General features: G+C 39.3%; 1 protein-coding gene and 1 long non-coding RNA gene across 4 annotated transcripts in view; one reads left to right on the top strand and one right to left on the bottom strand.

The window, feature by feature from the left end:
• The first annotated feature begins 4,861 nt into the window (after positions 1–4,861).
• LOC123567546 (uncharacterized) lies at positions 4,862–20,603 on the top strand. Its single transcript, XR_010579501.2, has 3 exons — positions 4,862–10,773; positions 16,202–16,369; positions 16,536–20,603. It is a non-coding gene; the product is annotated as an uncharacterized lncRNA (long non-coding RNA).
• Positions 13,786–21,510, bottom strand: part of LGR5 (leucine rich repeat containing G protein-coupled receptor 5) — a 146,834-nt gene continuing 139,109 nt past the window's right edge. For all 3 annotated transcript variants that reach the window (XM_005571542.4, XM_045365612.2, XM_074007419.1), the window contains 4 exons: positions 21,147–21,272; positions 19,666–19,811; positions 17,539–17,622; positions 13,786–16,451 (listed from right to left, as the gene is read on the bottom strand). In XM_005571542.4, coding sequence (XP_005571599.2) covers positions 15,364–16,451; positions 17,539–17,622; positions 19,666–19,811; positions 21,147–21,272 — 1,444 coding nt within the window. In that variant the 3' untranslated portion in view covers positions 13,786–15,363. The remainder of the gene's footprint in view (positions 16,452–17,538; positions 17,623–19,665; positions 19,812–21,146; positions 21,273–21,510) is intronic.

Below are 21,510 nucleotides of genomic sequence, written 5' to 3'. Positions count from 1 at the left end.
TCACATTACTTCTAGGGCTGCTGATCCAATCAGAAATGGATTTTAATCTTGCTTGGATGGGGGAAATAGGGGAGTATGAAAGCAAAGAACACCTATTTGGTTGAGACTGCCTTTACATTTCAAAAAAATTTAATGCAGAGTAGTCTCATCAGTTCTTTAATTCATAATTGTATCAACATTGGGGAAGGATGTTTTGCTGGAGAGTGGTCAGACTAACTCTTTGAAACAGGTCATATCTACTAGGCATACTGACTTTCCCATGTCAAAACTTGGTTTTTTGTTTTTGTTTTTTTTGGTCTAGAGCCAAAGAAGCAATGAGTGATGTGTATAACCAAATGTTGGGATAACTCCTTTTATCAATAGGCTTGCATCCATTTCTCTTTACCTGATGCTTCTTAATCAGCTCTGTGCAGCTTTACTCTCTGCAATTCTCCATACTTAACCATGCACATAACCAGCCCAACACACTGTACATCCTACGGTCCATAAACTCTTAAAATTAGAAAAATAAATTGTATAGAAGAGTTGTCAATCTCCACTGAAATTTGGCTGGGATAGATCGCTCCAGTCATACATTAAAAATATTTAAAATTTCCTTCTATTACAAAGGTATTCAGAGAAAAATCTCTGAATATTCCAGAGATTGCAGAGTGTAAAATCAGCTAAACAATCTTTATCTAATTATTGTAACAAAACAACATACCAGGAATTCTTATTTTGCCATTGGGAAATAAAGTTATGTTGGCAAATAAAATTATGTTAATCTGAGGCAATGACATTTGGTCCACTTTAGATCAAAGGCCCCTCTGTACCCCAGAGGGCCAATTCTGCTCTTGTTAGGACAAAAGGCTTGGGTAAAAAGTACAAGTATTTCTTTTTCTTTTTTGTGGGTCACCTTCTTGTTGTTGCTTCCAATAAACCTCTCAGTGGTTAGCAAGTTTTAACCAGAATATCAAGCAAGATCATTTTCTTACTATGAAATGGAGATTTAAAATTTGATAAGTTAGGTAAGTATCAGGTATACAGGAACAGCATATTACTCCAATGAAAATACAACCTTTTGTTATAGGAAGAATCAATATCGTGAAAATGGCCATACTACCCAAGGTAATTTATAGATTCAATGCCATCCCCATCAAGCTACCAATGAGTTTCTTCATAGAACTGGAAAAAACTGCTTTAAAGTTCCTATGGAACCAAAAAAGAGCCCGCATCTCCAAGACAATCCTAAGTCAAAAGAACAAAGCTGGAGGCATCACGCTACCTGACTTCAAACTATACTACAAGGCTACAGTAACCAAAACAGCATGGTACTGGTACCAAAACAGAGATATAGACCGATGGAACAGAACAGAGTCCTCAGAAATAATACCACACATCTACAGCCATCTGATCTTTGACAAACCTGAGAGAAACAAGAAATGGGGAAAGGATTCCCTATTTAATAAATGGTGCTGGGAAAATTGGCTAGCCATAAGTAGAAAGCTGAAACTGGATCCTTTCCTTACTCCTTATACGAAAATTAATTCAAGATGGATTAGAGACTTAAATGTTAGACCCAATACCATAAAAATCCTAGAGGAAAACCTAGGTAGTACCATTCAGGACATAGGCATGGGCAAAGACTTCATGTCTAAAACACCAAAAGCAACGGCAGCAAAAGCCAAAATTGACAAATGGGATCTCATTAAATTAAAGAGCTTCTGCACAGCAAAAGAAACTACCATCAGAGTGAACAGGCAACCTACAGAATGGGAGAAAATTTTTGCAATCTACTCATCTGACAAAGGGCTAATATCCAGAACCTACAAAGAACTCAAACAAATTTACAAGAAAAAAACAAACAACCCCATCAAAAAGTGGGCAAAGGATATGAACAGACATTTCTCAAAAGAAGACATTCATACAGCCAACAGACACATGAAAAAATGCTCATCATCACTGGCCATCAGAGAAATGCAAATCAAAACCACAATGAGATACCATCTCACACCAGTTAGAATGGCGATCATTAAAAAGTCAGGAAACAACAGGTGCTGGAGAGGATGTGGAGAAATAGGAACACTTTTACACTGTTGGTGGGATTGTAAACTAGTTCAACCATTATGGAAAACAGTATGGCGATTCCTCAAGGATCTAGAACTAGATGTACCATATGACCCAGCCATCCCATTACTGGGTATATACCCAAAGGATTATAAATTATGCTGCTATAAAGACACATGTACACGTATGTTTATTGCAGCACTATTCACAATAGCAAAGACTTGGAATCAACCCAAATGTCCATCAGTGACAGACTGGATTAAGAAAATGTGGCACATATACACCATGGAATACTATGCAGCCATCAAAAAGGATGAGTTTGCTTCCTTTGTAGGGACATGGATGCAGCTGGAAACCATCATTCTTAGCAAACTATCACAAGAACAGAAAACCAAACACCGCATGTTCTCACTTATAGGTGGGAACTGAACAATGAGATCACTTGGACTCAGGAAGGGGAACATCACATACAGGGGCCTATCATGGGGAGGGGGGAGGGGGGAGGGATTGCATTGGGAGTTATACCTGATGTAAATGATGAGTTGATGGGTGCAACACACCAACATGGCACAAGTATACATATGTAACAAACCTGCACGTTATGCACATGTACACTACAACTTAAAGTATAATAATAAATAAATTAAAAAAAAAAAGAAAATACAACCTTTTGCATAATTAATATATCTCCATGACACATATTACTGTTTTTTTATTTTTACAGTTAATTGGTGTCTTAGTTCATTCAAGATGCTATACCAAAAATACCATAAACTAGGTGACTTATAAACAACATTTATTTCTCACAGTTCTGGAGGTTGGGAATTCCAAGATCTATGAGCTGGCAGAGTTGGTGTCTGCTGAGGGCCCATTCTTCATAGATGGTAACTTCTATCTGTGTTCTCATATGGTGGAAAGGCTATTTGGGGCCTCTTTTCTTCTATCTGTGTTCTCATATGGTGGAAGGGCTGTCTATCTGGGGTCTCTTTTACAAGAGGACTCATCCCATTGATGAGGGTTCTGCCGTCATGACCTAATCATGTCCCTAAAGGCCTTACCTCCTAATTCCATGACCTCAGGGATAAGGATATAACACATGAATTTTGGAGGGACACAAACATGCAGACAATAGCAATTGGAAAGTGAACTTTGCTGACAGACACAGTATAATATGATTGTATCAACTCCATTTTCCTGATGAGCACTTTGAAGAAAGGGAACTAAAGAAAATTGCCAGGATCACACAACTTTTGAAAGTTGGAGTTGGGATTGGAATCCAGGTGTATTGGTTCATTTTATGTTGCTATAACAGAACACCATAGGCTGGGTAATTTATAAACAATGTAAGTTTATTGGGCTTATGGTTCTGGAGGCTGGGAAGTTCAAGATTGAGGGGCCGCATCTAGTAAGGACTTTCTTTCTGTGTCATCCCATGGCAGAAGGCAGAAGGGCAAGAAAGCACAAGAGTGTGAGAGAGAGCCCAGAAGAGGGCCAAAGTCATCCTTTTATTAGGAATCCACTCCCTTGATGGACAGCATTTATCTCTTCATGAGGGAAGAGCCCTCATGATTTAATCACCACTTAAAGATCCTACCTCTTGGGAGGGGAACAAGGGTTAAAAAACTAACTATTGGGTATTCTTCTCAGTACCTGGGTGATGGGATCAATTATCCCCCAAACCTCAGCATCACACAATATAACACAGGTCACAAACCTGCACATGTCCCCCCTAAATCCAAAAAGAAAGTTGACATTATTTTTAAAAATACATATATTTATGAGGAAAAATGTAATGTTTTGCTACATGTTTACAATGTAGAATGACCAAATCAGGCTAATTAATAAAATAGCCTTATCACAGTCTATCTTTTTTCCTTTTTTTTTTGAGACAGAGTCTCGCTTTGTTGCCCAGGCTGGAGTGCAGTGGCACGGTCTGGGCTCACTGCAAGCTCCGCCTCCTGGGCTCACGCCATTCTCCTGCCTCAGCCTCCTGAGTAGCTGGGACTACAGGCGTCCGCCACCATGCCCAGAGAATTTTTTGTATTTTTAGTGGAGACGGGGTTTCACCATGTTAGCCAGGATGGTCTCGATCTCCTGACCTCGTGATCTGCCGGCCTTAGCCTCCCAAAGTGCTGGGATTACAAGCGTGAGCCACCGCGCCCGGCCCACAGTCTATCTTTAAATAATACACTGCAACACCCATATTATAAGAACCCTATAGCAGCATATTTGCATTTTTTCTTTGTCATCATTTGCACTATTATTCTTAAATATTTTACTTTTACATCTATTCTAAACCTCAAAATACACTCTTAATATTTTTGCTTTAAATAATTATCTCTTTGCCAGATTTGTTGAATTATAATTGGTATACAGAAAACTGCACATAATTAATATATACAATTAGGCGAGTTAGTAGACATTACCATCACTGCAATCCAGATAATAAACAAATCTGTCATCTCATAAAAGAAAAAAAAATCTTGATTCTTAACATTTGCATTGGGGATTAAATTTCCAAAACATAAACCTTGGAGGACATTCAAACCATAGCACCAGGCTACTTGGATTCAAAGTCTGAATGCTCAGTCACTGTATTATATTACCCCTGAAGGTACCCACTCAATGAATGTTTACAGAATAGTTACATTTTTCTAAATGTGTGCTACATAAATTTTTTATAGACAAATTTTTTTAAAATACAAAAGGATATTTATCCAATTCTATAAATATTTCCCCTAGTCAATGCTTTAGCCAACATTTTTACTCATTTTTTAAAAATATGAAATGAAATGTCATGCCTCCACTACTCCCCTTTACCCTGGACTCAGGATAACCACTTTTTCTTTTCATTTCCTATTCTCCCATGCCCTAGGAATGATAGCTCAATTCTCTCTTAAGGTCTACTCCTGTAGTCAGTACAGTGGTTCTTCAACTTAAACCTGCATCAGAATCACCTGGAGGCCATATGAAAACAGATTGCTGGACTCTACTTCCAGAATTTCTGATGCAGTAAGACTGGAGTGATGCCTGTCATTTCTAACAAGTGTGCATTTCTAACAAGTTCCCAGGGACCATACTTTGAAAATCACTGGTGTAGCTGTTAAAAGAAATGTCTTTGAGACCTGTCTCCCCTATTTACTACGTAAATGATCTTAGGCAAGTTAACAAATCTTTGTGCTATTGCTTAATCTACAAAATGGCAGTGATAACAAGACACATCTCATAGGCTTGTATCCTAATTAAGTGACATATTGTGCATAAAGCACCCAACATACCACCTGACATGGATCAAGTCCTTATAATAACTATTATGACAGGCTGGCTTTTCTAGATAAGCATCCACTTAAAATATATTTAATAATAAAATAATAGTTATTAGCAGTAAAAAGGTATTCCTCATTCTTTTTGTTTGTTTTTGAGACAGCCTTGCTCTGTCACCAGGCTGAAATGCAGTGGCATGATCGTGGCTTACTGCACCCTCAACTTCTTGGGCTCAAGAGATCCTCCTACCTCAGCCTTCTGAGTAGCTGGGACTATAGGCGTGTACCACCACGCCCAGCTAATTTTTACGAATTTTTGGTAGAGATGTGGGTCTCATGTTGCCCAGGCTGGTCTTGATCTCCTGGGCTCAAGCAGTCCTCCTGCCTTCGCCTCTCAAAGTGCTGGGATTACAGCATGAGCCACCACGCCGAGTTTATATGCCTCATTCTTGATACTTCCTTCTCTGTAGAGGGAGCTCCATTAATGTCACTATCCCGGCCTTTTGGTATATTCATTCACTGTCTTCTCCCAGGGGAGCAGGAATAATAGATTTTATTGGAGCATTTGGGAAAGGAATCTGGCCTGCTTGGGTAAGCCCCTTCCTCTTTTTTAAAAAAAATTTTGGAATGAGGTTGTCTACTTGGATCTAAGTTCTGCAGCTCCAGAATTATAGGGCGTCTTGCCTCCCAGTGGGGAGGCTATGGCCATCCAATGCTGCCAGCGACTGGGAAAAGAATATGACTAGCTCTGGAGAGCGCATTGCTGAGATATTTAAGGCACACTCTAAATATTAAGCTTATGATTAAGAAATGTGGCAGATTGATACGTATCTGCCTTATTATTTTTTCTTGTTTCTCACTGTTTAGAACTCAGGCCAAGGGAAAGGATGCTATTTGTCAGAACCTTTCAAATCCAGTACGAGGTCTGAATCTTCAGCTATGTGGTATTTTTGTCTTGATAGATTATTGAGGTTTACAGAGGCTGTGTCCACAGATGAGTGTATGTTTTCATATAGACTACCCTGGTCTTTAGCAAGTCTAAGATATTCGAAAGCTGAGAAAAAAACAGCGTCTTTTGGGAACATGACATTACAGAGCCTTCTAGAGACCAAATCTCCTGCTCCTCCTGGTCCCGGGAAGATATCTCCAGAAGCTGGGAAACAGCTTTGTGAAGGTGGAATAAAACCGCCCTGTCTGCAGTTGAGATCCTCCTCTGAGAGGACAGCCACATTTCTGGCTTATCACAGTCCCACAGGGTAAGCCTCATAGATTACACTGAAAGAACAAAATGTAATGAAATCTAGGGGAGAAATCACACTCACTCCCTGATGTTTCCTTCCATAGGAGGGAGCACTATTAGAGTAACACCCCGGCAGCATGCCAGCCTCTTACTGATTTTTCCATAGGGAGGATAAGTGACATATCTTATTAGAATTTAGAACTCTATTTTTTCTTCCTTCTGTTACTGTCCCCAACAAGGTTACATTTGGCTCTGTTCTCCCATGGTGTTATTTTATAGAAGCACACTTCTGTGTGGGAAGGTGTGTGGTGGTCTGATGTTCTCTGTGTCTCAGTGGACAGATCTGCCGAATTCTCACATTAAGTATTAGGAAACCTAGATGCCGGTGGATAAAAACCCTGCTATCTTTGGTCAGCTTTATCGGTAATGAAGGTGATGTTTTACCTCTGTTGCTTTTCTGTTTGTCCCATTTTTAATAGGTTTGGGGCAAAGGCGGTTCTGTTTATTTTGCCATTCCAAACTCTAGACAATGGCTACACCTGTATTGAGCATGTATGATATACTAAACACTTTGATATTAATAATTCCTCAGTAGGGAGTAAATAAGCTGTGAGGAAATAAGCCATTATTATTATTCCCATTTTATAAACAAAGAAATGACCACTTGGAGGAATTAAGTAACATGCCTAAGGTTACCCAGGTGGTAAATGCTGGTGCTGGCACTCAAGCCTAGGGGTGTCTGATCCCAGAACCCTTGCAGTTATTTCTACCACTCTCTTTGTCCAAATTTCTTACTTGAAAACAGAAAGGAAGTTTTTAAAAATAGAGTTTTAGGTTGTGAACCCCGAAAATCTGAGACAGATCTCAGTTAATTTAGAAAGTTTATTTTGCCAAGGTTGAGGACATATGCCCATGGCACAGCCTCAGGAGGTCCTGATGACATGTGCCCAAGGTGGTCAGGGCACAGTTTGGTTTTATGCATTTTAGGGAGACATGAGACATCTCAATCAACATATGTAAGATGTACATTGGTTCCATCCCGAAACGTGGGACAACTCAAGCAGGGAGGGGGCTTCCAGGTCACAGGTAAGTGAGAGACAAATGGTTGCACTCTTTCAAGTTTCTGATTATCCTTTCCAGAGGAGGCAATTAGATATGCATTTCTCTCAGTGAGCAGAGGGATGACTTTGAGTAGAATGGGATGCAGGTTTGCCCTAAGCAGTTCCCAAATTGACTTTTCCCTTTAGCTTAGTGATTTTGGGGTACCAAGATTTCCAAGATGTATTTATTTATGTATTTATTATTTACTTATTTTCCTTTCACAACGTAAAAAAAAAATTCCATCTGTATGTACTGTATGTATTATATGTAAATGCCTACTTTGTTTTGGATGTTGCATAAATATATCTAATGTAATGAACAGAGCAAGTGACCATAGCAAATGAGGGATAGAATGATGATTCACGGAAGGGTCAGTGATGTCCTGCTGTATGTCCCCTGTGGCAATGGAAACTGTAACTAAGCTGGGGAAGAAAGGCTTAAAAGATTTTGCCCAGACGTTTAGGAAAGACAATACAGCTATACTAACAAACGTTTTGGACAGTTGGGGGTGGGCATTTTAGTTGGAGAGTGGTTTTTTTGTGAGGGATAATAACAACTACAAAAAGTTCTTCAAACTGGTTCAAATATAAAAGGGGTTCATTGAAAGAATACAACAGGCATATTCCCAGACACCTAAAATTAGGACCAAAAACCATGACCAAGCCACCCAGGGAATGGAACTGTCTAGAAACTTTATCATTCCTAGAGCTGCTTGGCATCTTCTACTCCTTTTTGCTTGCTACCCCAGTCTTTTGTTTTTCTCACCATAGTGGCCATTTCTACTTCTCAAAACTTAAATTTACACATAATTTTGGCTTCTCATGGTGTCATTGCCAGCCAAAATTCTGTTTGATCTTTCAGTTCAAGCATCTTCCCTTCATGATCTGACTGAGTGTAGCAGTGAGGACGACCAGACGTCATTCTTGTCGCCATCTTGGTCTTGGTGGGTTTTAGCCGGCTTCTTTACTGCAAGCTCTTTTAGCAGCAAGGTCTTTATGACCTGTATTTTGTGCCAACCTCCCATCTCCTCTGTGATTTAGAATGCCTTAACCATCAGGGAATGCAACCCAGTAGATTTCAGCCTCATTTTTCCCAGCTCCTTATTCGAGACGGAATTGCTCTGGTTCAAACGCCTTCGACAGTTGCAGTGAGTCGAGATCACACCACTGCACTCCATCCTGGGTGAGGGAGTAAGACCCTGTCTCAAAATAAATAAATAAATAAGAAGTGGAAGGCTTTAACCCAGCCCTGGGATAGAGTGTTTCTATTGTCCCCTTCACCTTATGGATTTCTCACCAGTATGGTGACCCAGTTTTTCTTTGTCTTTGCTTCAAACACTTCTGTTTTTTCCAGTTGATCATCTCTATTCTGTATTTTTTTTCTTGTAGAGATAGAGTTTTGCCATGTTGCCCAGTGCCCATGCTGGTCTCAAGCTCCTGGGCTCAAACTCCTGGGCTCAAGTGCTTCTCCAGCCTTGGCCTCCCAAAGTGCTGAGACTACAGGTGTGAGCCACCCCACCCAGCCTAATCATCTAAATTCTGTAACTTTTCTCTATGGCATAACTTTATTTGCTGGTACTTGTTACCTCAGCCCATTTCCCCAACACTTCCCCTACAAGGTTTTCCCTGAGGGCATGCACTTACTACTAATCATCTTGCCTCAATTTGAATCTTCTGCTTCTCTAAAAGGGAAAGAATCTGGTTGTTCATTGTCCTTGTGGGACAGAGCCCTGGGGGCTGGGCCATCCGGAGGTTCAAGGACCAAGACAGATTTTCCTCACTAAGGGAGGCAGATTGGGGATACTAATCCAGCCCATGCTCTCATATTTGCGGTTGTTTTCCAGCCACAAACCCTAACACATCCTCTGTGGATGCAGCATCATGACAGTTTACAAATACCATGGCAATGCCAGGGTTACCCTATATGGTCTAAAAAGGGGAGGCATTAATAATACACCCCTTGTTTAGCATATCATCAAGCAATAACCATAAAAATGGGCAACTAGCAGCCATTAGGGCTGCTCTGTCCATGGAGTAGCCATTCTTTTATTTCTTTTTTTCTTTTTGAAATGGAGTCTCGCTCTGTCGCCCAACCTGGAGTGCAGTGGCCCCATCTCGGCTCACTGCAACTCCACCTCCCGTGTTCAAGCTATTCTCCTGCCTCAGCCTCCTGAGTAGCTGGAATTACAGGCACATGCCACAACACCCAGCTAGTTTTTTGTATTTTTAGTAGAGACGAGGTTTCACCATGTTGACCAGGCTGGTCTCGAACTCCTGACATCAGGTGATCCTCCTGCCTTGGCCTCCCAAAGTGCTGGAATTACAGGCGTGAGCCACCGCGCCCGGCCGGATTCCTGTTTTTCTTGTTTCCACGTGTGTCCTACCAGTAACTCTCTACTCTCCATCATGACTTATGATCAAAAGAGGCTAACTAACCACAGTCATTGAATATTTCATCTCAGTAATCTAATACTTACAGGCTTGGATCAAAAATGATACGAAGAAAGAAGGAAGGCAGGCAGCAAATAGAGTGACGGGTAGACATCTGAGGACTGTCAGCAGCTAAAGAGACAATCTGATGTGTGATGTCTTAACTTTGCCATCTATTGCTGTTTGGTGATGGTATTTCTGTGATTTGGGGCTGTGGCTCTGGCTTACTAGACTTTTATCTGTACTTCTCACTACCTGGAGAGAGAGAGAGCAGTAGAAAGAACAGACATCAAACCTGCTAGAACCTTAAAGAGTTGATATTGTTTCATCAGTAGTTTGAGGACAAAGATCAGACTCACTCAGGAACCAAAACAATGAAGGGACTTTTCTAGTGCTGCACAGCAGGTCTGTAACAAGTGGGCTTAAATCTCACGTCTTTATCCTTCACCATGCTGAGTGGACTGACGAACGCCCACCCACTTGTGACAACTATACCCTCTGGTTTCAGGATGTTGATATAAGGTCTCACTGCCTTCCTCAGCAATCTTCTGAATCTGGCATTCCTTCTGAGAAGACTAACAAGCACTCATCCAAAACGTTGGTCATCGGAAAGTGAGCTGTAATTTGATCTAACTTCTCACTCAGTATGGTAGTTTTTTTTGGTATACAAGAGACCTGATGGAATCTTTCTTAGGTAAGCCAAATCTGTCTCTCTGGATCGTTCACCAGTTGGTTCTTGTTCTCTTAAAGAGTAAGTCAGCTTACTCTATGACTGTTTTTCAGTTCTATTAAGTGAAACTTGGGTTTTAGTCCTAGTTCCTCATCTGTGACCTTCGAAAGTCACTTATTCTTCTGACTCTATATTTTCATTGGCAAAATGACAAGTCCTGCTTTGCTCATTCCATAAGGCTGTCAAAAAAGGGAGAAAAGACAGGATCCATTTATTAAATACGTACTATTCAATACTTTTCAGGTAGTGTGATGATAACTTTATATACACTGAGTTATTAGTATTTCCAATGCTATGAGACTGGTGGTATGATGCCCATATTTTTGAGGAGAAATTTGAGGCTGAAAAAAAATTAAATACCTTGTCCAAGGATTACACAGATGGTAACAGAAGTAGGATTTGAACCCAGGCCTGTCTGGCAGTTGAGTTTAATCATTTTACTATTTGGCCTACTATAGGCTGGTACTTAGAAAAGCACTTAGTAAATTTCAATTATTCAAAGATTTTAAATATTTTCCTTTAGCCTGCTTTTCTCCAGGTGATACATTCTCCATTTTTTAGGCTATTATTTGATAGGATATCATTTCCCTATTCCACTCACTGTTTCATTCACTGTTCTCATGGAGTAGCATGTTTTCAACATTCCTGTAAAGTACAATCTCTAGAGTGGAAAGTCATGTCCACAATGGGTATGAAACTGTATTCCATGATGCTTCTCCAGCCTATCACATGCATTTTCTGCCTGTTTCTGAAGTTTTATCATCCTACCCGATAGGCTTCAAGAACTTGTGTGAGATGAATGAGTCAGTGTAGAATCTGAGTTCAACATCTTTAGAAATGTTCATAAGGACATTGAGATGGGGATATGGCTACACAGCTCCTCCCCACTTCACTTGCAAGGAAAAGCGACCATAACCTAATCGTAGTTAAGGGTCTCTGTGGCCTGAGACAGAAAATGGTTAGTGTTTAGTGGCCTGTAGGAAGACAGTCTCTTTTATCTGCATAGTGGAACTATAAAATCAAATCTCCAGTACTGAAGAGCATGAATGGAACTAGTAGGGTCACAGCAATCCCGTCTATTTGTCTAGGACTTCTTTCTCATCAGATGGGCCCCTGAACTAAATGTGGTAAGATTAACAAAGAAGTAGGACAATGTTATTTTTTCATATGTTAAAGTTTTTCTGGTTCTAAATGAACAGGGTGTGGCTACTTTTGTTTCCTTTTACTACTTCATTTTTCTATTTTTAGCCAAAACTAAATGAGTAGATGTTTTTTATTTCATATAAGAATGATTTTCTCTTCAGTAAGAGTTGAACAAAAATTGTGTGTGATAACAGCCACCTAATATTTTTTTTATTAAAATGTCCTTCAAAATAGTTTGTCATGGGTGACATATGAAGAGAGGGACTACAGATGATGAGTTTTTTGATGTAACTGGTTAAATTCAAAAGCAAAGGTAGCTCCATCGTGAGCATAAGGTCTTAGCTTAAAAGGTGGCTTTCCAGAGAGGCCTTTCTAAAGCAGCGCACTAATCATTCCCAACAGACTATTTAAAATAGCTTCATTTCCTTCATTTGTGTTCCTATCAGATATTTCCATGGTTATATTTGTTTATTGTCTATCTCCCCTCCACTGGAATGCGAATTCCAGACCTTGTTTTTTGTTATCCCCAATGCACAGAATACTGCACATAATGGTGCACAGTATTTGTTGAATAAATGAACCTGTTTTTGGAAACAAAATTGTTACTCCCTTACTTTAAGCTAGTTCACAGTTTATGGTTTTTACAAATTTGCTCCATGGTTTGTTCTTTACTGTTGTTCAATCTGTCCCCTTCTCACTGTAGATTTATTTATTTGTGGATGTAATTCAAGTTCTTTCTGATTATGCTATATTAGAGTGAAGAACATTTATCAGATGTCAGTGTTTTGTGTAAGGTGTATTATGAGTAGTGTTTTGTCAATAAAATAATAAAGCCTGTGGATTTATCTAAAGAAATAAGTTGCAGTGAATTTAAGTATCTGTTTTTTTTTTTTTTTTTTTTAAATTAATTACTGTCTTGTGTTTTCTTGAGTGGGAGACAGAGGGGCTGCCAGGACTTGTTCCTGACTTTGGGCAAGTATATTAAAAATATTAAAAAGAAAGAATGAGATGCATTGCTCTAGAGGCAACTTTTATATCTGCTGCCTGGGCTAAGAGGTGTGAGAGTAGCAGGAGTGAGCTCTTGTTTCCGCTGAAGATAAGCCAAGCCAAGCCAAGCCAAGCATGGCCTGCACAAGAGAGGATCCCATTGGATACCTCTTAACTAGGTTTGGGCATGTGGTTAAGTCTGATGGGTAGGTGGAAAACTCAGTGCCAGGTGCCCTGTGGGTGCTCCGTAAACATGTTAATTTTAGCAATAATACTGTGCCTCTTACCAGTACTTGATGGTTTCATTTTGCAATCCATGCAAGGAGGGTGGGAATCACCACTGGAGTTGGTAAGGTCTGGCACAGATGTCTAGAAAAATAATTTCATTTCTCATGTTTTTGGGGATGGGGACTGAAGGGGAACAGTGCGTTTCTTTGTGCCCTGGGAATTGCATGTCCTCATGTTTTGGCCTTGACATAATCATCAAATGAATTATTTAAGGTTGATTTGTTATTCATATATTTCTTTCTAATTGTGAGGTTTTTTTCTTACATTGCAAAAGAGGTTTGAGACCAAAAAAAGTTCTAGCTTATAAAATCCAAACTATCATAAGCTTCACAACAGTCAGGACAAAATGGCATTATCAATCATAAACAATTCAGGAGTTGGTAATGATATTTTGATTTGTTTTGTGAAATATTGATTTTTTAAGATAAGTCCCATATATTTAGAGTATTAAGAACAAATATTAATACTTAAATAGCAAAGGTACTTATACTCCAAAACTTAAAAACATTTAGGAGACTATATATCTGCCTGTGGGCTCAATAAATAGACTTGAAAATATTTTGTTTTATAGTCACATTTTATTACAAATTTATTTTTTACCCAATAGAAAAGCAAATTTAGAATCTATTTACAAGTACTATATATTTACATATATACAGTTCATGAATTTAAAGAAAATGGACAGAGAAATGCAATATATATGGAAGAATATGCCACTGTACAAGGTTTATTATCATTATCATGGTCCTTAATGTTACTGAACCTTTACTATAGTAATAAATACAGTTCTATATTTACACATCTTATAAAACATCTCATAAATGTATTTTTTCAAATCCACGTTAAAACATCTGATCAAAATAAACATGCTTATATAAAAATAAATCTACCTAACAACCATTTGGTTTGGATGTATTGAAGCTAATATACGATAATAGAAGGTAAGAATTAATACTTTGACTTTTCTTATTTAATAACTTGCTTCTTAAAATACCTAACACAGTATTAATATCGAATAAGCAGAGAAGTAATGTTCCTGACACAAGTGGGTTATCCAGAGAGAACACAGCTAAAACCAAGCTAAATAAACAGGATAATATGTTACTGAGTCTCTTGAGTCCAAAGTGGTGTCAGATATTGGGTTTGCCAGAGCTGCTAGAGAGGCATGTGTGAGAAGTTGTATCAGTGGACTTAATTTACGTCATGTGCACATTTGATCATTAAGATACACATCGGTTTGAATCAACTGATAAAACCTCTTGCAAAAATTATTTACTAACCCAGGAAAAAAAAAAAAAACAACAAATTGCTTACTGTCTTTTCCAGGTATGTTCATTGCTGGCAGTGGAATTCCCTTCTGAGCTTGGGGCACCAAGGAGTTAAAAGCAAATCAGATAAGACATACATCACCTGTGCATGATTGCCTTAGTAACAATTTAAGAATTTCGGTCAATTTTCCTTTCAAAATATTTGTAAGCAGTTTTATTCCATGAGGGTGGAACCATCTAGTGCTGATATATAAAACCTGGTATCTCTAAAAATGATCTCAATATGAGTGAGTTAACAATACCTTACATTATCCATCCAAGGGATTGGTGCCTTGGAAGGATCCTTTCTGAGGAAAGGCAAAGGAGGGCTCAGACATCTTCACATGGTCATTAGAATGAAATCCTATGGATCACAGCCTCTACCTAGTAATGCAGTTCATTGAAAACCCTTATTTTCCTAGTTCCCCCAACAACCTCTTGAGTTTGTGGGTTTAAATAAACCCATTTTTGGAAAGTAAGTGGGTTCTCCCTCCTCCCAAAATGATTACATTGGTGAGTTTAAAGAGAATGCAATTCAAATCATGGAGAATCTTTTCTAAAGGAAATTTCAATCCGCTTTTTTGATCTGGGCTCACTTAAATAGTGTGACCAATCTATCCCTTAGCTGAACAAATTATAGAAGCAGCATTTAGACTTATATTCACTCTCAAGTATCAATAGGTTTTCAGCCTTTTCTCACTAACTGAGAGATGCTTTTTTGGTTTTTAAACCGAGTTTCACCTCAGCTCTTATTAGTTACTGCTCTGATATACTCAATCTCACATTTTCAGGTTCTCAACTTTTGAAAACATTTTCTTTCACATATTAATTAGAGACATGGGACAAATGCCACAGAGGAAAGATGGCAGCTCTCAGTCACTGGATAAGCTGGTGATGGCACGGAACTGGGAGGCAGGTCATAAGCAATGCTGGAGCTGGTAAAGGTTACCAAGGCTTGGGTCGAGTCACAGGACTGTTTTTCGACATCATCAGAGTTAATTGACATCAGGCTTGGGTGTTTTGATCTTGTCCAGAAGTAGGTTTGCTTTCCCAGGCTCACCAGATCCTCCTTAAAGTGAGGATTGAAGAGGATGTAGAGAAGGGGATTGAGACATGCAGGAAGTGGGACTATCACCAGAAGGATAAACTTAATTACTTCAGGACTGATAAATGTGAGGTTTAGTAAAGAGGAGAAGGACAAGAAAGCCACGGGGCAGTATAGGATGCAGTTGGTGAAGAGCAACAGGGCAATGTGCTTCACCATAGAGCAGTCCCAAATATTCTCCAGGTCTCCCTTGTCCAAATTGCAGTAGAGCTTGGTGTAGGCAATGGTCATCATGAGGAAGCAAAGGGAATTGAGCAAGATGAGAGCGACCATGTAGCCCGTGGTGCTGGGCTCCCCAAAGGGCAAAGGCAGGCAGAGAGGGGAGGCGCCATACTCGCTGCCACCCAGCAGGGGAACTGCGGCCATGGTCAAGGCCAGCAGGGCACAGAGCAAAATGATTACTTTCAGGCTAGAAAAGGGAGCTTTCGTTTCAAATTTTGCAGAACATTTCACAGAGAACCCACGCTCCAGGGCTGCCAGAGTAAGCAGGAAAACAGATGATTCCGAAGCAAAAATGGACAAAAAACCAATGACTTGGCAACCGACCCCATTCTCCCACCAGGCACCATGTCGTGCAAAGCTGCCAAAAGTGAATGCATCCACACCAGCCAGCACAGCACTGGAGACTCCCGTGAGCATGTTCACCACTGCGATGACCCCAATTAACAGTTTAATGGGGGAAATGTACAGAGGAGATCTGAAAACTGTTGAAGTCACCAAAGCATTACAAGTAAGTGCCAGAACTGCTATGGTCCACACTCCAATTCTGATCAGCCAGCCATCAAGCAGGTGTTCACAGGGTTTGAAGGGGCCTAGAAGTCCAAGGAAGGAAAAGATTGAGTATTAAATTAGGGTTTACAACTTTTGCTGAATTACCCTTTTGTCTCTTTATTTAGGATGCCAAGAGATAGTGGTCAAAAACAGCCTGATAACACACAGTGCCCATGTGCATGCTCCACTATCTCAAGCCACTGTCACCCTGGATCTTCTGCAGCACTAGCTGGGTGAGTACACCAGGTGCTCCTGTTCCAGGGTATTAATGGAGAAATGAGAATGGAGAATTTTGATCACTTGATTGAAGTCCCTAAGATACAGCTGTGTTGGCGCCAGGTAAAAAGCCAGATCTCCTGGACTTTTCATTACATAACTTTTCAGAATATTTCCACAAGTTTCCATAGGCAGACAAGGAGAATCCCAGGGGAATACTCCATAATATTATGAACGTGCATTTCATGAAAATATCATCTTAGTTTTAGATTAAAATTTGAGGTTAGGGAGCAAGGAACAATCTATTCATTAAAAATAAAATATCAACTCTTCCTAGTTGTCTTTTTTCAACTGGCTCATCCTGTTTTTTGGAATGGGACAAACTATTAAGTGAATTCAACTTCACTTTCCTCCCCTCCCTTCCCATCTCTTCCCCTCCCCTTCCTCTTTCCTTTCCTTTCTTCCCTTCCCCCCTCCTCCTCCTCCTCCTTCTCCTTCCTTCCTTCCTTCCTTCCTATCTGTACAAACTCTTATTTGCTTTTACCAAATAGTTATTTATAAGAAAAACCTAAGTCACTTTCAAAAGTCGGTGATTACACAAAACAAGATTATAGCATACTATTTCAGGGTAAATTGCTAATATCATTTTAAAAATTACATATACCTCTAACAGCATACTTGATTCTTTAGTTTACATTAAGTTAAATCAAAAGTCCTCCCACCTCAATCCTATTGGCAAGTGAAAACTCCAGGGAATGAACATTTGTATTTGACAGGCCACTATGGGGAGGGTTACTGATGAGCTGCATAGCTGGCACAGATTTGGCTTTTAAAGTATAGCTGCATTGTTTTTCATGGACTCAGAATCAGTGGTGCATACTGCTGTTAAGGAAGTTTTGATGCCTTTCTCACCTGGGGAAGGTGAACACTGCACTGAATGAAGGGCTTTCAGGTCTTCCTCAAAGTCAAGCAGGAAATCTTCAAGATCACGTTCATCTGCAGGCACAAGAAGTCCTGGAATGATTAGTTCTGCCTCTCTTTTCAAGGGACCAAATCCCAGAGTGGAGAGTCCTGGGTTATTCTGGAGACATGAACTGTCACAAATTCCTTGTGCTCTAGCTTTCTTGCAAGACCCTTATAAAGTTGCCTTTAGATGTTCGACTCAATGTGCTGTGACATACTATTCTAGTACAACTGAGGATGAGGGAGAGTGACCCAAGACTCCGGGTATAACATCTAAACTCTCCCATTCTGCTCTTGTTCCCTGCAGCTCATGATGTTCCCACATTGAAGAGCTAAATTAGAGGAGGCTATGGGCCTCTTCATTCAGAGCAGAAACCACTTTATCCAAATTTCTAACACTACAATAGCTATAGTGCAAATGTTCTAGGCTATGTTCTCTGAACACCAGAGGGAGAATCAGATACAGTAAATTTCAATCTTCCCTGGGGAATTCTGCATAACGGAGGACAAATCAAGTAACTACTTGGTGCTTGGTTTAGCTATCCATGAAATAGGAGTTTTGTGATCTAACATATTTCCCCAAAGACACAGATTTAATTGGTCTCATGTGGGAATTGGGGACCAATATTTTTTAAAAGTTGCTATGTGATTCTAATATGTGGTCCAGGGTTGAGAATCACTGCTTTTGAAAATAAACTCCATGAATGACCGTCTCTCTCTGTTGTTCATTGTGTGCTTTCAAGGCCTAGAACAGTGCCTGGCACAAAGTAGGCTCTCTAATAACTTTTTGCTTGTGTTTTTATTTTTTGAGTGAACATTTTTGAGAGACATTAGAGTGGGTGAGGCAGGAGGAGCAAAAACTGAAGCAAGAACAAGAACAAGACGCATGCTGTGGCCTAAAACAAAAAAGGCAAGGACCAAGATATCAGTTCCTTAAACAGATACGCAGACAGGAAAACCTGGTAAGGTTATCTGCCGACAGACTGAATCATACTTGCTTTGGAATCAACAAACCATTAAGGCCCAAAGGGTGAGAAGCCATCCTTCTGTTTAGTCTGTTTAGACTTTGTGCAAACTCGCAGGGTTGGCAGGGAAGGCAGGGGGTGGTGTCCAAAGCGCCTCCTCATTACCACAGGTGTGGTTTGAGAGGCATTGTTGTCTGTTTAGGTAACGTCTTAATTCAAGGAAAGCCAAGCTTTACAGACATTATCTCATTTCACCTTCCGGACAGATACCCCGGGGTGGGGTAGGGGAGGAGAATGATTTAGAATCAGTTGGACAAAAAGTAGGATTCTTAAGCCCTTCTGCTGAAATACGAAGGAATCTAAAATGTTTATATCTTTCACTCCTTCCAGGCCATAAGAATGAAAATGGATTTTGTCTTCTGGAGAAAAAGGTTCTGAAGTGTGTATGAAAAAGGCATCCTCCGAAATAGCACCCTTTAAAAAGCTGATGGAAACACCATGTCAGTAATCACCCCTGAGGACAGTATATGCTAAGCGGGAATCTAATTATAAATATAAATATAAGAATTCACCTACAGAACAGATGAAATTTTAGAATGAATCCTGAGCGAGTTTTCTCTTTCTCAGGTAGTCTTTAAAAAGTGGGATTTATTCACAATTTGCTGAGGTACAAGGACTTGTCTGAAGTTCAGATAATCTGTTTGATAATTATTTTTTTCTTTTTTTTTTGAGATAGTCTTGTTCCGTTGCCCAGGCTGGAGTGCAGTGGTGCAATCTCAGCTCAGCTTGCTTTGGAATCAACCTGCCTCCCAGGTTGAAGCGATTCTCATGCCTCAGCCTCCCAAGTACCTGGGATTACTGGTATGCGCCACCATGCCTGGCTAATTTTTTTGTGTTTTTGGTAGAGATAGGGTTTCGCCATGTTGGCCAGGCTGGTCTCAAGCTCCTGACCTCAAGTGATCCATCTGCCTTGGCCTCCCAAAGTGTTGAGGATTACAGGTGTGAGCCACCACGCCCGGCCTGTTCGATGACTTTTCATCGAATGTAATTCATTTTCATGTGTTCCATCAAACACAACACAATTTCATTACCATGGCATAGCAAGTCCTACCTTGAACCTGAAACATTCCAGCATCTTTCTTATGAAGGTCGTCCATACTGCTGTTGTCACCTTTATTCCATTGATTAGAAATCTTATAGGCATTCTCACACACTCCAAATGCACAGCACTGGTAAGCATAAGGCATTTCTATAATCCTTTAAATGAACAAAACCCAAACAAAAAACACACTTAAAGAAACGGATAATTAAATATAGTATTCATCTTCTTTCACCCAATTATTCTACCTTTGGATTTTAGCCTAAATAAACAAACAAAAATATAAGTTATGGGCATAAAGGTGTTCATTACAGTGCTATTTATAAAAACAATGAAGTTATTAAAAATGATCACTATGAAATCTTAATTGCTGAAGCTGAGGGATGCAACTTCCATTACTCAAATGATGGAAAATTTCCAAAATAAAAAGGTTAAAAAAATGACTGCTAGGAAAAATTGTAGCAACATGAAAAACTGCTTATGGCAGAATAAGTGACTAAAATATGACATCTATTTCTATGCACATTTTGAGTCTAACAATTAAAAATGCACTGGAAACAAAGCTTGGAAGGAAGTAACTTAAAAGTGTTATTTGGGGGGCATTTTCAAGATTTTTGTTCTTGGATGCTTAACAGAGACTTGGAAGGGTAGACTTTTGGGGAAGTGGGGCTGGTTAATGAGTACAAAAATAGGAAGAATAAATAACACCTACTATTCAATAGCACAACAGGGTGACTGTAGTCAATAATAATTTAATTGGGCATTTTAAAATAGTGTACTTGGATTGTTTGTACCTCAAAGGATAAATGCTTGAGGGGATGGATACCCCATTTTCCATGATGTGCTTATTACATCTTGCATGCCTGTATCAAAACATTTCATATGCCCCATAAATATATACACCAACTATGTAACCATAAAAAATAAAAACATTAAAAATTTTAAAAAGATTTTTGTTCTCTCTTATAATTTCCCAACTCTCTTTTGGGGTTTTATTATTTTCGTAATTTTAAAAGTATGTAAAAACTACCGTGGGTCAAAAAATACACAATCTTTCAAGATACCTCTTTGTCAATAATAAGCATAACCAATTTTAAGCAGCATTACGTCCTCAAACAAATATTAATTTAGTACATTTTATTAGATACATACAAGCTAAATTAAAAATCGTAAACAAGAGTAGAATAATGTTATAATGTTATTTAATGACATGCCCTAGTTTATATATATCCCACGGATCAATGGTTTTCAAACTCCTCCAATGAACTCTGATTCTGGGAGGCATCTTTGAGAAGGAAAGGAAATATGGTCAGGAGGACACATTTTCCCACTGCAGGGCTTGTCCTAACAATGCTCCAGGGTTAGGAGACTTGAGGGCATGAAATGCAATTCAAAAGGGTCTCACGACCTCATAAATTTAGAACACCACTATAATACATCTATTATTTCACATGACCACAAATGCATCTTATTAGTTTTAATGACAAACTCACTTGAGTTCTGGAAAGTTTTCAGATGATATCAAGCTCTGTAAGGCATGATTTCCTGTTAATTTTAAGTGAGTTAAACCATGTAACCCAGTTACAGGAAAAGACGACAGGAGGTTGGACGATAGGTCCCTGCAAAACATCAAATAACAATTGGCTTTTAGTCTATGTTAGCATAAAACATTTATGTTAAAAAAAAAACAAGAACCCAAAGATCGTTAAACTACTCAATAAAAACTTCTAAGCAGCGTCCTTACTCTTAACGGTAAAAGTAACCATTTTGGTTTAGCTAGGGATAACTTTTCTATTCACAGTCAGGATTGCAGGGGAGAAAAGGTTTTAATTGTATTCAAATTGTTCTATATTCAGC

This window comes from Macaca fascicularis, chromosome 11, assembly GCF_037993035.2.
Source record: "Macaca fascicularis isolate 582-1 chromosome 11, T2T-MFA8v1.1".
NCBI lineage: Eukaryota > Metazoa > Chordata > Mammalia > Primates > Cercopithecidae > Macaca > Macaca fascicularis.
Note: the sequence above shows the minus strand (reverse complement) of the source record. Positions and strands in the feature narration are given on the sequence as shown.